This window comes from Harmonia axyridis, chromosome 6, assembly GCF_914767665.1.
Source record: "Harmonia axyridis chromosome 6, icHarAxyr1.1, whole genome shotgun sequence".
Classification (NCBI taxonomy): Eukaryota; Metazoa; Arthropoda; class Insecta; order Coleoptera; family Coccinellidae; genus Harmonia; species Harmonia axyridis.
Genome location: NC_059506.1, coordinates 4,072,851 through 4,091,835, shown reverse-complemented (window position 1 = coordinate 4,091,835; position 18,985 = coordinate 4,072,851). Strand labels below are relative to the sequence as shown.

Sequence of the window (18,985 nt, the reverse complement as noted above, 5' to 3'; positions counted from 1 at the left end):
CTAATTTGAAAGTTTTGATGAATTTGACTTGTCCCAGTTCATGATCTTCTTATAAACACCCTGTAAATTTTTGGTCCAAACCGTAAACAGTTTTTTAATACTACGTATTTGCAGAATCTGCCGAAAAATTCAAAAAACTGTGAGTCCTCATCCCCAGCATTTTTTTCATAAGAATCCCATTAACTTTTAACCGAAATTTTCGTCAGAAATGCTATCTAATGATGCAATAATATACTGGGTGTGCCATTTGAAATAGGGAATTAGTTAAGTAGTAGTCCGTAGTGTTTCCGGTATAATCGGAAGTTGTAGAGATTTGAAATTATTTAAGGGGGAAAGATCATTGTCTCAAACCATAATATGCAGATATTCAGCTCAAAATTATGATTAGTTTTCCATGAACGTCTAATAGGCCATCCCGGTGAATCACCCTGTATAGAGATAGATAAGATGTTTTTCAAAAATTTTGAATGATATAAATGATCTAGAATTGTAACAACACGTTAATTATGTTATCTGAGAAAATTTTACAAACTATTCCCTAAACATAAATTGGCAACCAATAAACTAAAAAAAGAAAAATATTTTTGATTCATTTCAATGAATTCAAATCATTAACTTCAAATTGTTGATGGCCATCGCTACAAGCTCAGGCAAAAAGGCATAATAAATGGATTGAATTACCATGATTTATGTTATTGATAATTGGTGGAGAAACTAGGAAAACAGCTTTTTTGTCCGTTCCATGCAGAAGTTATTGGACTTTAAGTTGGTATGAATCTCAACAAGAAAAACGTTCGTGATTTCAAACACTTAGAATCAATTGGAAGATTGGTTGAATATTCTTAATGGATCGTTTATTTATAATTCAGTGGTGCTACTCAATTGATGAAGTGTTTTAACGCAAAGTGGCTACTGTAAAATGATATTAGGTGTAGTTAATTTCTCGAAATTATCTTGATATGATAAATCTTTGAAATGAATTAAGGAAAACATATTTTCCATATAACCGGTCCTACCTTCCCGCCTTATTTTCGATTCGGAAAATGTCACTTTCCCGCACCAGTACAGGAAAGTAAATTCGTGAATTGATTAATTATATCTTTAATTAGAGAAAGAAGTCCATACTCAAAGTGGACTAGGAGATATCAAAGGGAACTAAAGTCACCAAGTCAAATCAAAATATTTCAAATTCTGCAGTTTCATCTATGTCAAATTGATTAGGTACCTATGCAATTTTCCATTTGAAAATTTTTGCATTCTCAAAAAGAAATTTACCATTAAAATTTATAATTGGCATACATGGAGTTGTGTTTTCTATAGGCCAATTGGACGGTCTACCATAGTAAAATATATTTTTTTGTTGAAATTCGATTTTATCATTCAACACTCGCTCTGCTCGCCGAAGGGGCTCCGCCCCTTGGACCCCGTCACTATGCCGGTAGATCCTTCACTGGATATCCCTCTAGAAAATAAAAGATTTTTTTCGGAAACCTTGTATCGTTAGCTGATTTTAGACGATTCACTCGGTATCCTATGCTGATTCTAGGGTAGAATTCTATATGACTTCTTTCCTAGAACATACCGTTTCGCCCTTGCTCACATGAAAATATTTGATGCAAATAACTTTCCATGACGACAAATCAAGGGCGGTCCTAGCATTAAGTTTGAGGGGGTTCGCCGTTATGTGCTTCGAGTATTTCTATGGGACCAAATCCCAGATTATACCGATATCAAGCCTTACCTCTCAAAACTATTTATATTTAGATATTCATATGAATATTTATATAAGGCGTACAACTTTGCGTCCGCCGTTTTGCAATAGATGGCTGTAACGGTAAGTGGTAGTAGAAATAAATATATCGTAGATGTCATACAATAAGTTTAGGTATTTGTGAACATAACGCCATTGACATGTTAGTCGATTTGTGTCTGCATCATAAAGTTATTCACGATTAACCATGTTAGCTTACGAGCCAAATTCTCGTCATTTGCGGGAGGTTTCAATTTTCCATTAAAATATGAAAAAATCCGCGGCTGAGGTTCATCGAATGCTTTCAAATACCTATAGTGAGAACGATATTGGTGGAAGAACGTACCAACGATATTGTTTATGTCTAGGTTTAGTTATTTTCTGGTACATCTGTAAAATGGCTTGTTCCGTTTGATTAAATAAATAAAGAATAAAGATATAGATGAGTGGTTTCAACGCTTCAAGAATGGTGATTTTGATGTCGAAGACCAGCATCGCGGTGGAAGAGAGAAGTTTTTTGAAGATGCAGAATTGGAGGCAATAATTGATCAAGACTCATGTCAAACGCTACAATAATTGTAGGATCAATAGGAGTGACACTAAAAGCCATTTCAAAACGCCTGAAGGTCATAGGAATGACTCAGAAACAAGGAAATTGGGTGCGGTACGAGTTGAAGCCGCGAGGTGTTTGAACGACGTTTATTTACTTGTGAACAGCTGCTTGCAAGAAAAAGACGGAAGGGGTTTCTGCATCGGATTGGGAGTGGAGACGAAAAATGGGTTCATTACGATAATCCCAAGCGCATAAAATCATGAGGATATCCTGACAATACTTCCACATCGACGGCCAAACCGAATATTCACGGTTCTAAGGTCATGCTCAGTATTTGGTGGGACCAGCTCGGCGTAGTGTATTATGACTGAAAGAATCACAGGCGATCGTTATCGAACGCAATTAATGCGTTTGTACCGAGCATTGAAAAACAAACCGTCGCAATACAACGAGAGAGAAGATGAATTGATTTTACTGCATGACAATGCTCGACCCCATGTTGCGAAAGTAGTCAAGATATACTTGGAAACGTTAAAATGGGAATTCCTACCCCACAACCCTACCCGACGTATTCTCCAGACGTTGCTCCCACGGACTATCACTTGTTTCAATTAATAGCACACGGCCTGGCTGACCAACACTTCCGATCTTATGAAGAAGTAAAAACTTGAATCGATTCGTGGATCGCTTCAAAAGATGACCAGTTTTTTCAATTCGTACGCTGTCCGAAAGATGGGAGAAAGTAGTGACCAGCGATGGGCAATACTTTGAATTATAAATGTATAACCAGTTTTTTACAATAAAGCCTCGAATTTCGCAAAAAAAGTTGTACCCTTATGTATTTGTTGTATTATAATGCCATTATTTACTTATCAGGGTTTTAACCATTCAGGTAGAAATTTAAAAAAAATTAGATTGTTTAATGTGAAAAAAAGAAGACAATTGGCAACTACATCACAAAATCTAATTTGGTCTTTAAAACTTTGAACCCTTTGAAAACCTTGTAATCACAGCGTCCTCGTCAACATCAATGTCCCTATAAATGTTTAGGAGGACAAAATACTCCATAAAAATGGAAGCAAACTACTAAATATGTCGTTTTCCACTGAATCTCGTCATCTGAATCTTATTATTATCCTCTATGATAGAAAAACTTTATTCAAATCAACAGAATTTTCTCAAACCAAAATACCACAGCGATATATATCGATATTTTACTCTTACATATTTCGATACATTTCGATAGTGCCAGAAATTATCGATACAATATACAGGGTCTTTCACGAGGAACCTCACCCATATTTATACGGGAAACTACTGAACGTATTTTCATGAAATTCAGCACTTATAATTATTTCACGATGCTGATGAAATCTAAAATATTTTCAAGGCATGAGCACCTCCGGTTTTTCCGGAAATGACGTCAACTTCCGTTTTTCAAATTAGAACCCCATTTTTTTTATGGCAGATATTGAATCTTCGTTAAAAAATAATGTGAGTGTATGCATCACACCTTTGCCCTAAAGTGGATATTTTCTGAGTTATTCACAAAAAACTGTTTTTCGTCCTGAATTTTCAGCTATTTCTTTTCCCTTCACGCCAAAAAGATGAAATTTTCAGGAACTGTTACTTAAACCATGTTTTAGATTTTACTACCCTAATATGCAAGAGAAAAAAGTTACAGGTTGTTCCTAAATAGATGGCGAATTTTGATTCGAATTTGTATCGGAAACCTCTTTATTTCAACTAATCGGCCATCGGTTTTCTCTCCAGTGATAAATAAATAATTCCTTATGAACCATATGCAAAAACTTACCATGTTTTACATTCTTTTTTTTTAATAATAGATATCATTAATTACATCTGCCAAATTCCTCTTTATTCAGTAGCATTTTGTGTTTACTATTAATTTGGTGATAATTCGTATTAAGTTATAAAATCAATCACTATGCCTAATTTTACCGATGAAGATTATTGAAATCTCATTCTACTTCATGGAGAATGTAATAAACTTGTAGATAGAACGATTCGACTGTTCATTGAGAGGTTTCCTGACCGACCCAGACCAACGAGAGATACCATTAACAGAACCATGACAAACTTGAGAAATTCTCTAGTTATAACTGCGAGAGTTTGCCATGGTTCTCCTAATAGTAACTTGAAGTCGGTTTCAAGGAGGGGTGAAAAATCTACAGCATGGTTCAGATAACAGTTCCTGAAAATCTCATCTTTTTGGCGTGAAGGGAAAAGAAATAGCTGAGAATTCAAGACGAAAAACAGTTTTTTGTGAATAACTCAGAAAATATCCATTTTAGGGCAAGGGTGTGATGCATACACTCACATTATTTTTTAACGTAGATTCAATATCGGCCATAAAAAAATGGGGTTCTAATTTGAAAAAATTGATTTTTCATGATTTTGTCATCCCTAACTTTGAAAGCGATTTTTTCACCCCCTGTATCATGAATCGCGATTTCGATTTTTAAAGTGGATATATCAATCTTACATCCTGAAAAATCCCAAAAATGAAAATTTTCCATCCAAAAACCTCGAAGTTATTCTTGCTTCAGCGGAGCTCTATTTTCGATTTTTTTTTTCGAATTTTCCAGCTCAGAGAGAATTTTCCAACCAAAACTGAAAAATGTTACATCAAAATAACTTGAAATTTTCTATGGAATCTATTTCTGCAATAAAAAAATGGTGTTCTAATTTGAAAAACGGAAGTTGACGTCATTTCCGGAAAAACCGGAGGTGCTCATGCCTTGAAAATATTTTAGATTTCATCAGCATCGTGAAATACTTATAAGAGATGAATTTCATGAAAATACGTTCAGTAGTTTCCCGTATAAATATGGGTGAGGTTCCTCGTGAAAGACCCTGTATAGATATCGATAGTTTTCTGACCTTTGCCCATCCCTAGTGTGGATTTGCCGAACGCAGTCATAACCATAAACATAGATTTCTCTATGATCATAATGTCAGTCATACGCATGTCTTAAAAATTTGTTGAAATATAAATCGTATATTGTATTCTTTAATAATGAATAAAAAATAACCGATATCAACCAAATTCTCAGATCTCATTTTTCCAGAAATGGCAATTTCTTTCTTTGAAGAATTTGGGAGAAATGAATAATCAAAATGTGAGCGTCAGTCTTTCAAGAAAGTTATTCATGCTTATAGGTTTGTAAAAAATTTTTAGAGAATATTGAATAATAATATAATCCCAACATTAAGATTTTAAATTAGCACATTTCTTCTTTATAGAGACATGTATGATGCATAAGTCCAAATTTAATTGATGATTGGGTGGGAAAAATTGACAAAAAATGTTTATGTTTGTTAGTTAAGTTGTAATCCTTTTTATGGTCCTTTTTTTGTTTATTTAATAGTTACAATAGACAATTATTAGCATATTTTTCTCTGAATTTCAACTTTGAAAGAAAATTTGTCGTTTTATGTCTTGCCGATGAAAATATTGATATTCTTGTAAGTCAATTCAAAATGAATAATAGATATATTTTTAGGGCTATCATTCCATTGGATATTTACTTGTGAGCCCTAAAATGAAGTTACATTTATTCAATTGACTCATTAATAGAAATATTACCTGAAATAAAGAAATTGCATTCAATGTTTATTTTCAGTTTTGACAAATATTGAATTTACATAATCGTTCGATAAGATCTATGAAAAGACCTACAGTGAGATTTTTGTTTTAGGAATATTCAGTATAGCTGTAATAAACAAACTGAAAAGAGGCAGAATGAATAATAGATCTACCTTTCGGATACCCATATCTGAGAAATCAGGTTATAAGAAGTCCCTCATTTCCAAGGTTTATCAATACATTTTTCAGTTGAGCAGCAAATTATTCTTCTATTCCATATTTTGTGAAGAAATACAATATAATTGCAACAATTTGAAGGACCTATTGGAAATTCCTGACGAACTGAGGAGTTTTTTAGTATCTGAAGATTGTATTGATGCTATGTTATAGAACGAGACTTGTGGCTCTGGGTTTTACTCAGAAGTGAATTAAACAGGGCAATTTATGTCCTATATAGTAAATTAAATTTTTGATAGATATAAGTTTCAAAAGATCAACAATTGATCATAGTATTTACATAAATCAAAAAATAATTGGCTTACTATTGTTGCATTGTACGTGGATGACTTTTTGTTTCAACTAATGTTAATTCTGAATTAATTTTCTGATAGAAAATTTTATGATTAAGAAATTAGGGAAAGCTAAAAAATGATTAGGGATGAATATTACTAGAAATTATGGAAAAGGTAGTAAAGCTATCGATTATATTCTTCAAATATGTATTGCAATAATTCAACATGTCTGATTGTGAACATGTGAAAACTAAATTGAATTTTGATTCAACAAAAGAGAGTTGTAATGATGAACCATATAAGAAATTAATAGGTTTATTAACATCTTTAGCAGTATTAACTAGTCCTGATATAGCATACTCTGTTAATTTCTTGAGTCAATTTGATAATTATCTCATTGTTGAACACTGGAAAAATGCAAAACTCATTTCAAGATACAAAGATCATTGTTCAATTTTTACTTCAGTCAAAAGGAACTGAGTATTTGAAATCGGTACTAAAATTGTATCGGCCAATACTATTGACCCATATTAGTGGGTTTGACTTGATTTTTTCAAATGTTAACTTTGGATCTGAATCAATGAAAAATTTAATTTTTACCAAATGAAAAGCAATGAATAAATCAGTAGGATAGCATTTTTGAAATGGCCATATAGCACCTATTCGTATAACGATTAAAAGATTGGAAACTTTAGTGAACAAATAGGTAGGTATCTACATTTGTATACAAATTTGATCATTCATGACATGGAAATTTTCAATAAATAGTTGCTTTTTAAAGTATTTTATACCTTCATTGAATTGCTGCAAAATTGATACCAATTTCGAAAGTGACTGCCATGTTAAAATTCTTCATATACTGAATGATCCTTCAAAATTTATTTCTGTCGTAACATTTTGACTAGTATTTCAACTGATATATTCCATACGTTATTGAAATCAATATCTTCAAAGTACTATTCAAAAGACTTAATAATGGAATTTAGAAGAATATGTCTTTCTCAATTTCATAGTCATATATGATATGATGCATAAGTCCAAATTTAATTAATTCACATCTAAAGTGAATGTTATTTTTAGAATTATTCAGTATAGCTATAATCAACCAACTAAAAAGAGACATAATGAATAGACTTGCCTTTCAAATACCCATGGCCTATGTTACCTCATAAGCAATTACCTATTATATCTTATCTTGGTAAAACCTTTTTGAGAAATCAGGTTATAAGTTTGAGAGTCTCTAATTGACAGATTTGACTTATTCATTATAAATTCAACAGCACTGCACTCAAATTCTTCAAAAACGGAGTGGTCACTTATATTTTTGCACTCCTCTGTCGTAAAAGTGTATATTTTAGATATTCAAAAAACACATGGAAACTTTCGACTGTTATCTGACTAACTTGGCTCTTTTTTTCCAGTAATAAAGCCAATTGTGAATTATCTATAAGGAGTTTTTCTATCTGTTTAATACTGTTTCATAGTAGCATAACTTTTACTCCAATCCAAGACTGAATTGATGAATGAAGCTTCTGTTCTCTTTGGTAGTTCCATCTTCTGTCGCAATAAATTCAAATTCTCACGAAAGGGAATGTAGTTTTATAGTTTGTGGAAAATAAACGAAAAATTCCTGAAATAAAGTAACATTCATCCAATTAATTCCAAATAATACAAACCCTTCAAACGAACCTGAGTTGAGGAAAATGCATTCGATGATGATATCAATGTTCATTTCCAAATTTTGACAAATATCTATCGAATTTTCGATTCGCCGAAGACTTTGCATTTTATCTGTCGGCATTTATTTAAATATTGAATAACAATTTTGGAAACTGCAAACTTTTTCAAGAACTTTCATATATCGAAATGGAATATTTATTATTAACATGACACTGACAGCCAAATTGTCCACAGATACCACAGAAATATGGGACTTGAAATGTCAAAATGATCCGAAACACCCCGTATACTCGAAAACCGCGGGGAGAATCGAAGGTTTGGGATTTTTCCCGGGATCTCCAGACGATTTTGAGGGGGGTCTTATTCTTGTCATTTTTGCTCTAGATGGTCCCGTTTGGGCTGTGATTTTACGTTTAAAGTTTGACGTATATGTGCAAGCGGTTTTATATATACTTAGATATTTGCCTTCGAGGGCGATACAGCGATTATAGCGATCTTCCTACTTTTCGATACCATTTTTGTACTACAATTTGTCTTTCGCTTCAAAATAGGCCTCAGTTTCGGCGTTACTTCTTCATTGAATCTAAATTCCTTCCCAGCGAGCATTCTTTTGAAGTCTGAGGACAGGAAAAAGTAGCTGGGCGCCAGATCTTGCTAATACGGTGAATGCAGAAGCAATTCGAAGCCCAATTCATGCAATTTTGTCATTGTTTTCATTGATTGTGACAAGGCCATTGTCTCGATGAAATAGAACCCTTTTTTTCTTCAAATTGGGCCGTTTTTTAATGATTTCATCCTTCAAACGAACCAATAACGCTATAATAATCGCTGTTGATGGTCTGGCCCTTTTGAAGGTAATCAATGAATATTATACCTTGCGCATTCCTGAATACTGATGCCATAACCTTGCCAGCTGAGAATTGTGTTTTTCCTCGCTTTGGATTCGGTTCATCGTGTGCAGTCCACTCAGCTGACTGTCGATTGGACTCCGGAGTGAAAAGATGGAACCATGTTTCATCCATTGTCACATATCGACGCAGAAACACTGCTCAGAATCATTAACACGTTGTTGAGAGAGCAAAGAGTATATTTCCCACACAAGATTGGCAATCTAGTACGGGAAAGTATAACTATTCGCTCTAGATGGGTAAATAATTATTTTCTACAAACGTGCACTTTCTACCATTTTCCCGCACGCATTTTAAATCACAAAGGGTTACTTTCCCACACAGTGCGGGAAAAACCCCTGCTATTTCTTTCCGCGCGTATATGCACGAGAGAAAGCATGTTGCATAATATGCCTGCCGTATGGGAAATTTTGAAAGTTGCCATTTTTTCTCGAAATATTCGAATGGTAAATGTTTTAGACAAGAAGTGGAAATACATCGGCTTGACAAAGTTCCGCTAATTGCTGCAAAATTTTGAATTCATCATTTAGAGCGACAAGCGTAATGGCGTTCTTATAAATATTAAACATTGGTTAGTTTAACCAATGTTTAATATTTATAGATAAAAACTGTAACATAACTATAACCATACATGAATAGATATAATGAGAGTTCCATATATGATTCTAATTATTATATTTTTCTTGATGTGAGTTGCTTTTATGCCTACCGACTATCCAACGTGTAACCTATACCTACATATAAAAAAAAATCATAGCACGTATGTAGGCAAATTTTTTGAAATACAGGATGGTGAAGTTACCGAAAAAATTATATTTTTTCATTACCTTAATATTTCTGTGGTATTTGGTACGCCTTTTCACTGCATCAAGATACAATTTCTGATGAAGATACAATTTCATTATTTTTACAAGTGGCGTCTGTATGGATTTTGCGTTAAATATTTCTGCAGAAGAAAATGGTACGACACTGATTTTTTCGAATTAAAAATAATTTTTGAAATTCTCAATAATTTCTCTCATGATTCTACTTCTTTTGGTAAATGGTTTCCGCTTAAAAAAATTAAAATTGTTATACTCCAGGAATAAATTACTAAAACTGTAATTGGGTCATCATTTCGTAGAAATTGTTTGTGTATCTTCTGAAAATAATTTGAGAGTAGAAATAATTATTTCTATTTATATTTCGATCCTGAATGAATCATCATTTAATATTAAACAAAATTGAAAAAGTAAAATCAGGATATCAAATTTGTTCAGAAAGGAATGAGAATTTCAAAAATGATTCCCAAGTTGGGAAAAAGCAGTGTCGTGCCATTTTCTTCTCCAAAAATATTCCATGCAAAACCATACAGAGGCCATCACTAGTAAAAATAATAAAATTGCTTGTAGAGCAGAAAATGTATCTGGATGCCGTGAAAAGGTGTACCAAATTCCATAGAAATATCTGCACTAACATCATAATTTTGATATTTTGCCAATTTACCACCCTATATCTCAATAGTGAGTACGTGCACGATTCACATTCATATGGAGTTTTTTTCTCAAAATCGCCCCAAGAATCGCACCCTTAAATATCACCTTTTTCTTAAGAACAGCCTGTATAAAAAAAAAAATAGGAATAAATTTTGATGGCCTGGACAGGAAAAGTGGGGTTCCGGACCGAAAACAGCCTGGGAATGCTTGTTGCATAAGGATGGATCAAAATATACTGAGAAAGCGCATTTTGAGTTCTGAATATGCTCTGAGAAGTAGGCATTCTTGATTGATTTCAGAAAAAGTTTTCAAACAAATTTGAAATTGAATTTAAGTCATTTCGAAATCACAAGCATCATAACAAATCCCTACCTCTCTTCATCGCCTCTCCCCCAAAAATGATGATAACAGAAATAATAATATTCGGATTTACAACATTTTTAACACACACAATCCAAGCTTCTAAGAGGTCTCACATTATCATTTAGCACTATTTATATTCAAAGAATCGTGGATATTGAGGCTCTGTTAGCCTTCCGGGAACTGCGACCAAATTGATCTTTTGTTCTTAACCCTTTCTATTCATACAAATCCAGGGAGGTCGTCGATACTTTTAACGAAACCGACAACATCCTTATGATCCTTGGCTGTCACATCGTGAGTATCAAGGACTGACTTTTCCATGTGACTGTGAATGGTTTTTTTCTTAGGCCAGTCAAACTCGGACATTTGCACACAATGTGTCCGGCTGTTTATAAAGGGTGTTTTTTTTAGAGCTATAGACCTTTAAATTGCAATAAAACAACGATGGATTATTCGATTGACATGAATTTTATTTATCCGCAAGATAATCTTGTGGAATTACATTTTAAATATGATTTCTGGCATATGATTGCCACGGCTGGCTCGGATGTAGTCCAATCTGGACGTCCAATTTTCGATGACTTTTTCCAACATTTGTGGCCGTATATCGGCAATAACACGGCGAATGTTGTCTTCCAAATGATCAAGGGTTTGTGGCTTATCCGCATAGACCAATGACTTTACATAGCCCCACAACAATTCACAGGTCCAAAACGTGAAATTAGGCGGTCACCAAACGTGTCTTTCAATAAATCGATTGTGGCACGAGCTGCGTAACATGTTGCGCCGTCTTGTTGGAACCACAGCTCCTGGACATCATGGTTGTTCAATTCAGGAATGAAAAAGTTCGTATTCATGGCTCTATACCGATCACCATTGACTGTAACGTTCTGGTCATCATCGTTTTTGAAAAAGTAGTTTTGTTTGTTGCCGTAGCCATTCAACCAGAAGTGCGCTTCATCGCTAAACAAAATAAAATGGACGTAGTGCGCGATACGTATTCCGCACAGAACCATTATTTTCGAAATAAAATTGCACTATTTGCAAGCGTTGTTCAGGCGTGAGTCTATTCATGATGAATTGCCAAAACAAATTGAGAATAAATCACTTAACAGCTTTTAAATCGGTCGCCATCTGGAACAGGAATGCCAAAGTGATATACCTCGAAAAAAAACACCCATTACCTCCTTTCCACAGAGTCCCCAGATCTCATTTGCTGACTTACCGATGCGCTTCAGAAGGTATTTGCACCGACAGTGTCCTGTGAGCAGTGCCACCATTACCCGAAGCTCAGCTCGTGGTAGCTTCAAGAGCTTATTGGTATAGGTCGGTGAAAGCACCACAAATTTCTTTGCCTGAGCAATACCCGGAGTGTTTCTTCAGAGGGGTTTTCTACTGTCTCACTTCCATTGTTAAACCGCTGTCTCATATCGGCATTTTCCAAGCCCACAGAAGGGCTTGTTAGATGTTAACCTTGATGTTTTCTGCAAGTTCATCGGTTTTTTCGTTTACTTCATTACCACTTCCCCGGTACCCATAGTAGAGTTATTTTATTTCCTCTGGCCAGATCACACATAGACTAGGGATAGTCGAATGAGGGTTGATCTTCTTCTTTAAGTGACTTTTCTAGTGAATATTGGCGATAATCATGGCAAACCCTTACCTGTCTACGCGTTCATATTCTTCATCCAGGAGTATTGTCGCCTTTTTGGTCCTTGCTGACAAGGAACTCTTTAAAAATCAAAGTTTACGAGAGTTTTCTTGATCTGGATTCGATTTCATTAAATTTTGGCATAATGTATAAAATTTCAATATCGACAATATCATACGCTCTCGATTAAGTACTTCTTGTTAATACCCATTTAATTAAAATAGTGTTAATTAAGCTAACTAATGATAACAAAATGCAACATTTATCTGTAATCCTAAAATGGAATGATTCTTTTCTGCTGCAAAGCTATAACGTTAATTGATTTAATGAATAAAACATTCATTTGGTTCAATAGTTTACCTGGATCAGGTTCATTACTTTGTTGTCTGAATGTTCTCAATAATATTTACATTTCATTATGAAATTTCGCGCATGCAGAAATCGAAACCTCGATAGTTTTATGCAGTTGATCTCAGTTGCATCATGAGGGAGATCTTTTGAATCGATTGGCTTTTTCAATGAATTGGATGATTTTCAATACGTTTATACAGGGTGATTCACCGCAATGGCCTATTAGACGTTTATGGAAAACTAATCATATTTTTGTGCTGAAAATTTGCAAATTGAGGTTTGAGATAATTATCTTTCTCTCTGAAATATTTAATACCTCTACACTTTCTGCTTATATCTGAAACACAGTACTATTTCCTTATTTCAAATGGCACACTCAGAATATTATTGCATCATAAATTTGTTTTTTTTGATGAAACTTTCAGCAATATGCCATACATTGAGCTAAAACTCAACAGTTCATGAGTTTATGGCATTTTTATGAGAAAAGTTGTGTTACCAAGGACTAACACTTCGTTGATTTTTTCTGTAGAAGAGGTATTTTTCGAAAAAAACCTTTTTCATTTCCGATTCTGCAAATACATAGTATTATAAGACTGTTTGCGGTTTTGATCAAAAATATACAAGGTGTTTTTCAGAAGATCATGAACTTGGATAACTCAAATTCATCAAAACTCAAGATTTTCCACCCGAAACCTATATTTTTCATTATTTCAGTCAATTCTGCGAATAAAAAGATCAGAGTCACTTGAGCTTACCCTATCTCTAAAATGAATACTGTGAGAGTTATCAAGAAAGAGCTAATAAAGTGAAATTAATTGTTCGTTGGAATTGTTGAGTATTCCGTAAAACAATAGATAGTAAATATGTCAAATAATAAATCGAATTTGCAAACCAAATTTCAGAAGTATCGTAACTTTAGGAGTGCTCGTCTAAATAAAAGAACTAACAATATTATAACAATAGATCACATCGCATGAGAACAAATGTTCAAGCTTCAAAAGATTTTCATCTACTCCTATTGAATTATATATTCATTTTTCAACTGCTTTTGAGCAATTAAGAGTATCTATTAACAAACAGCGAGAGTTATAATAACTCACGACTATAACTCACTATAATATATCGGAAAATATGGATCTGTGCTTTTATACTTCTTTGCTTTTATTCGATTGGCCGAAAGGGAACATTCCATTATTGTTATTGAGGGGAGGAATGTCCGAGGGAATGTTACTTTAATAATTTTGACGTTTTCAAATTAAAGTTGATATCTAATTATCGTGAATGTTTTGCTGAAAATGATTAATTCAGATAGTGAAGATGAAATATTTTATAGGTATACATTTCCAAAAGACAAAGAGCTCATGTTACCATACAGAATTACTTGCCCGAAAAAAATATTAAGGAGTTTGAAAAAATTTTCGAGATTGGTGTAGCAGTAAGATCATTAAGTCATCGTTTACGGGGAATGTTTTTTGGTATATTTTAATTCATTTTATAGGCAACTATTGAGATTTTTCAATAAAGTTCTATGTCTGTACTCTGTATTGGATTCGAGCTAACCGAAGCTAGTTCGATTGTGGTTGGTGACACTAAGTTTCCATCTCTCTTGTACTCGGGATCGAGCACATATGTTTATTTCCCGTTCCTTTTGTCTATATTCTGAGTCTGTATTTTCTTAGTATTTATTGATATAGTCGTAGATAAAGTATAGTATTCAACTTGCGGTAATGGTGATAACTCACTTGATGAATTACAGCACTCGCATGCGGCTCGTACTGCAATCTTCATCTGCGTTAGTTATGACCTACATTACTGCTCGTTGAATAATATACTATTTTTCTCATTCTATAATGTTTTATCCATCTTTCTATGGTTTATGATGTTCAATGAGAAAATAATGAAATAAAGCATTAATTTTGAAGTGTTTTCTTTGTTTTCCAGAATCTTGCGATGGGCTCACATCCATATTCAGAGTACAAGCCGACGATTGTGGAAGGCTTTGGGTCCTGGATTCTGGACAGATAGAAGTTACTATCAAGCCAAAACAAGTCTGTCCACCAGCAATTTATGTTTTTGATCTGAAAACGGACCAACTACTCTTCAAATACGAATTACCAGAAGAATTCATCAAACAGGACAGTCTATACTCAAATATTGTTATTGACAATAAGGATGGTGATTGTTCCAATACTCATGCGTATTTAACAGACGTGTGGAGGTAATTGAAAATAAATAAATATTTGAAAATTCCCAGTTGAAGTATTCGATACAGAGAGTTTTCAATAAAAGGTGTATGTTTTGAAATCTGTCACATCGTATGAGATTTTTTTATATCTGTCTATGATAGAGAACGTTAGTTACACAATTTTCACCCATTAATCTACAGAAATATAAATTTTCTGGGGTTACATGTTTTACTCCACTCCTGTTTCAAATATTTCACTATATCTTGGTTAGAAAAAAAATCGGGGTCCTTGAAGATTTTTTCTCTCTTATTCTCGAGATGTTCTCAGCGAGCATCGGATTTGAGACACCCTGTGTAATCTCTTTCATTGACCAAATAACAAAAAATTAAACGTCAACATGTCTCTTGTCATTACTCTGTATGAAATTTTCATTCTACACAGTTTTTTGACAACTTTTGTTTCAACGGTCGCCCCTCTTAATATATTACCCTGTGTATTTAAAAAACTAGTTATGGCAAAGCCAATAATGTTTGATATTATAAAAGTGTACTCGAACTAAGAGTAATGACAAAGAATATTAAAATCCAACGGTCGACTTTTTTAATTACAGGCTGAATTATGAATTCAACGAATTTAGTTTTGAATAATATTTGACTCATCACGTAGGTATCTATCAATAATTTTTATAAAAACCACTCAAAAATTATAACCTTATGGGTAGGGACTATTTGTCGCGCTTAAGTGTTGGGAAACGGAAATAATTCACAGGTGTATAGGTGGCACCAAGGCGGTTCTGTTTGAATCCTTAAACAACACCCTGTACATCGGAATTTTGAAAATCTGTTTTAATATTCGGAAACACCACTAAAAACTAAACTGAGACGTGTACTTCGAATTTTCGGGCAGACAGTTTTACTCCACAAATTTTCAACGTAAAAGTGAAGTTTTTTAGAACTTGGATACCTGAAAGTGGTTTGAAGTGACTTTTAACAATGAATTATCAAAAATATTGAATCCATAATTATTTCAACATTACTTTGCAATTCATTTTCACATTGGTTTTCCTTTTTATAGCTGTATACCATTTCAGTTTTTATTTTTAAGTTACTCTCTCGTCGTTTCTCATTACTGCACAAATTTTCAACGTAAACGTGATGTTTTTAACAATTTGGTTTGCTGGAAGTGGTTTAAAGAAACTTTTAGTGGTGAATCTATAAGTTAGTTATTGACAGCGTAGTTCTCTTTTGTGTGTAAAATCTATTGTTTCTTTTAACAGAACTGTTTTCACTACTGCGAATAATCATAAAATTTCGTATTCAGTCAAGTAGGTTGACAACCATCACTTTGACAGAAGACCATTGTTGTTTAGGATAATTCAGATCATATTCATAGTTTCCTCATTGTTATAAGTGATTTAGTGTTGTGTTGAATTAGAAGAGGCTAGCCAAAAAATGAAAAACAATCTGAATGTGATATTCTGAAATGAGCAAGAAAATGTTCAGATTGAAATAGAGGACATTTCAAGCCGTTTTTGTAGTTATTTTTCGTATTATTTGTTATTAAATTTTTTTGTTCATAATTGTTTCAAAATATACGATATCAACCTAATGCAAGTCAATTCTCAAAAAATAGAAACTGTAGTATACAGCTATAAAAAGGCAAACCAATGTAAAACTTAATAACAAAGTAATGTTGAAATAATAATGGATTCATAATTTTTGATAATTCATTGTTAAAAGTCACTTAAAACCACTTTCAGGTATCCAAGTTCTTAAAACTTCACTTTTACGTTGAAAATTTGTGCAGTAAAACTGACTGCGCGAAAATTCGAAGTAAACGCCTTAGTTTAGTTTTAGTGGTGTTTCCGAATATTAAAACAGATTTTCAAAATTCCGATGTACAGGGTGTTGTTACAAGGATTCAAACGATTCATAATTTTTTGTTAACCCGGGCCTGGATTTTCGAGGTGGTTATTGCATGATTCGTTTTGGCTCTCAATTAGAAACATATTTGCCAAATATGAAGAAAATATGCCGGGTGGTTCGTTTGATATGACCTCAGAAAAAAATGGGCAAAATTCATAAAATTATCTCGAAGACAGAAAGACCCAATAAATGTGGTATCTCCAGAACCGCCTTAGTGCCACCTATGCACCTGTGAAGTATTTCCGTTTCCCAATTAAACACCCTGTATCGAGCCTTGTATAAGTGAAATGAATAGTGCCTACTGCGTGATCACATTTCATATGTCCATTTCATTATTATCCGCAATATTGTAGAGCCTGCTGTACGCAAACTTATGGAAGCGACATCAAACAAAGAGATCAATGACCTTTTTTTTTTGTTCGTCACGATACTTCTGAAGGATTATACCTTAGAATATAGATAGAAGGAACGGAAAGCGAACATTTGTGTTCGATCCCGAATACAAGAGAGATGGAAGTTTAGTGTCACCAATCACAATCGAGCTAGCCGATTGTGTGCGCGAGCCATAGGCGTGGAGAATCCTGATTTGATCGTTGAACGCTTCATCAGGAATTCTTTTTTCATATCTGTACAATAGCTAAATCATTAAACTGAGAAAAACATTGACTCTTTTGAAACACGAAAAAATTTTCATGAATAAATCACATTGTAAACTATTTTTGAGCATGAATGGATGATTTCGAAATTAATCAAATTATGTAACGCTTCTTCTATAGTGTGCCGTCAGACAAGGAGTGACGAATGTTGGCATTAAAACAAATGCATTAGTTACAAAGCGATTTCCGTTCCTCTTATTAATGTCCTAAGAATTGAACCTATACATTCGACACCAGTCGCATCGTGCAGAGCAATTGATTTGGAACGAAGTTCAGAAACACCTGTGAAATTCTTTACAATAAAAGTGACAGATGAGAATTCACTCATTCAAAATATCATTTCATTACTGTTAAATCAAATGGACATTCTCTGTATCGAAACAGGAAGTTTTGAAAAATTCAAGTTACCTACATGATATAACACCTATCAAATATTTTCATTTCCATTTTTAATTATGAAGTTTCAACATAACTGACATGGTGATTCACATAGTGAGACTAAACAATCATTTCTTTTCACCTACACTAGATATTTCATTTTATATTTATTTTTATTCGTTTCAAATCGATTTGGATAAAGTGATGACTGAACAGATGAAATAAACCAGATAATTCTGAGGAATACTAATTTAGGTACTCTATATTTCTACGAAATAATTGAACTCTGAATTTTAATAGTGAGTTATACTGTTGGTCTTTTCCACAAATATGTTGATCTTCGACAAATTTGTCAACAATTTCATGTGCAAAACTACATAAATCTTAATTATACAATTTGCGTGTCGGCTAGTTCCCGCATTTCAAAGGACTCTAAAAAAGAAACATACAGTGTGATTCACCGGGATGGCCTATTAGACGTTTATGGAAAACTAATCATAATTTTGAGCTGAAAATTTGGATATTGGGGTTTGAGACAATGATCTTTCTCCCTAAAATATTTTCAGATCTCTACAACTTCCGGTTATACCGGAAACAGACTACTACTTCCTTATTTCAAATAGCACACCCAGTACATTTTTGCATCATTAGATAGCTTTTTTGATGGAACTTTTAACAATATACCATACCTTTGGTAAAAATTCAACGGTTCATGAGTTATTGGGATTCTTATGAAAAAAAAAGTGGCGATGAGGATTCAAATTTTTTTTTAATATTTCATCAGAAAAAGCTTTTATCAAGAACTTTTTCTTTTTCGATTCCGCAAATACGTAGTATTATAAGACTGTTTGCGCTTTGGGCAAAAAATGTACAGGGTGTTTATAAGAGGATCTTGAACTTGCACAACTCAAATTCATCAAAACTCAAGATTTTCAAATTAGAACCTATATTTTTTATTATTTTAGTCGAACCTACGTCCAAAAA

The 18,985-nt window shown here is 33.5% G+C and overlaps 1 protein-coding gene across 1 annotated transcript in view; it reads left to right on the top strand.

The window, feature by feature from the left end:
* Nucleotides 1-18,985, top strand: part of LOC123683198 (protein yellow-like) — a 49,208-nt gene that overhangs the window by 28,290 nt on the left and 1,933 nt on the right. Inside the window, exon 4 of the mRNA XM_045622101.1 lies at nucleotides 14,798-15,074. Coding sequence (XP_045478057.1) covers nucleotides 14,798-15,074 — 277 coding nt within the window. The remainder of the gene's footprint in view (nucleotides 1-14,797; nucleotides 15,075-18,985) is intronic.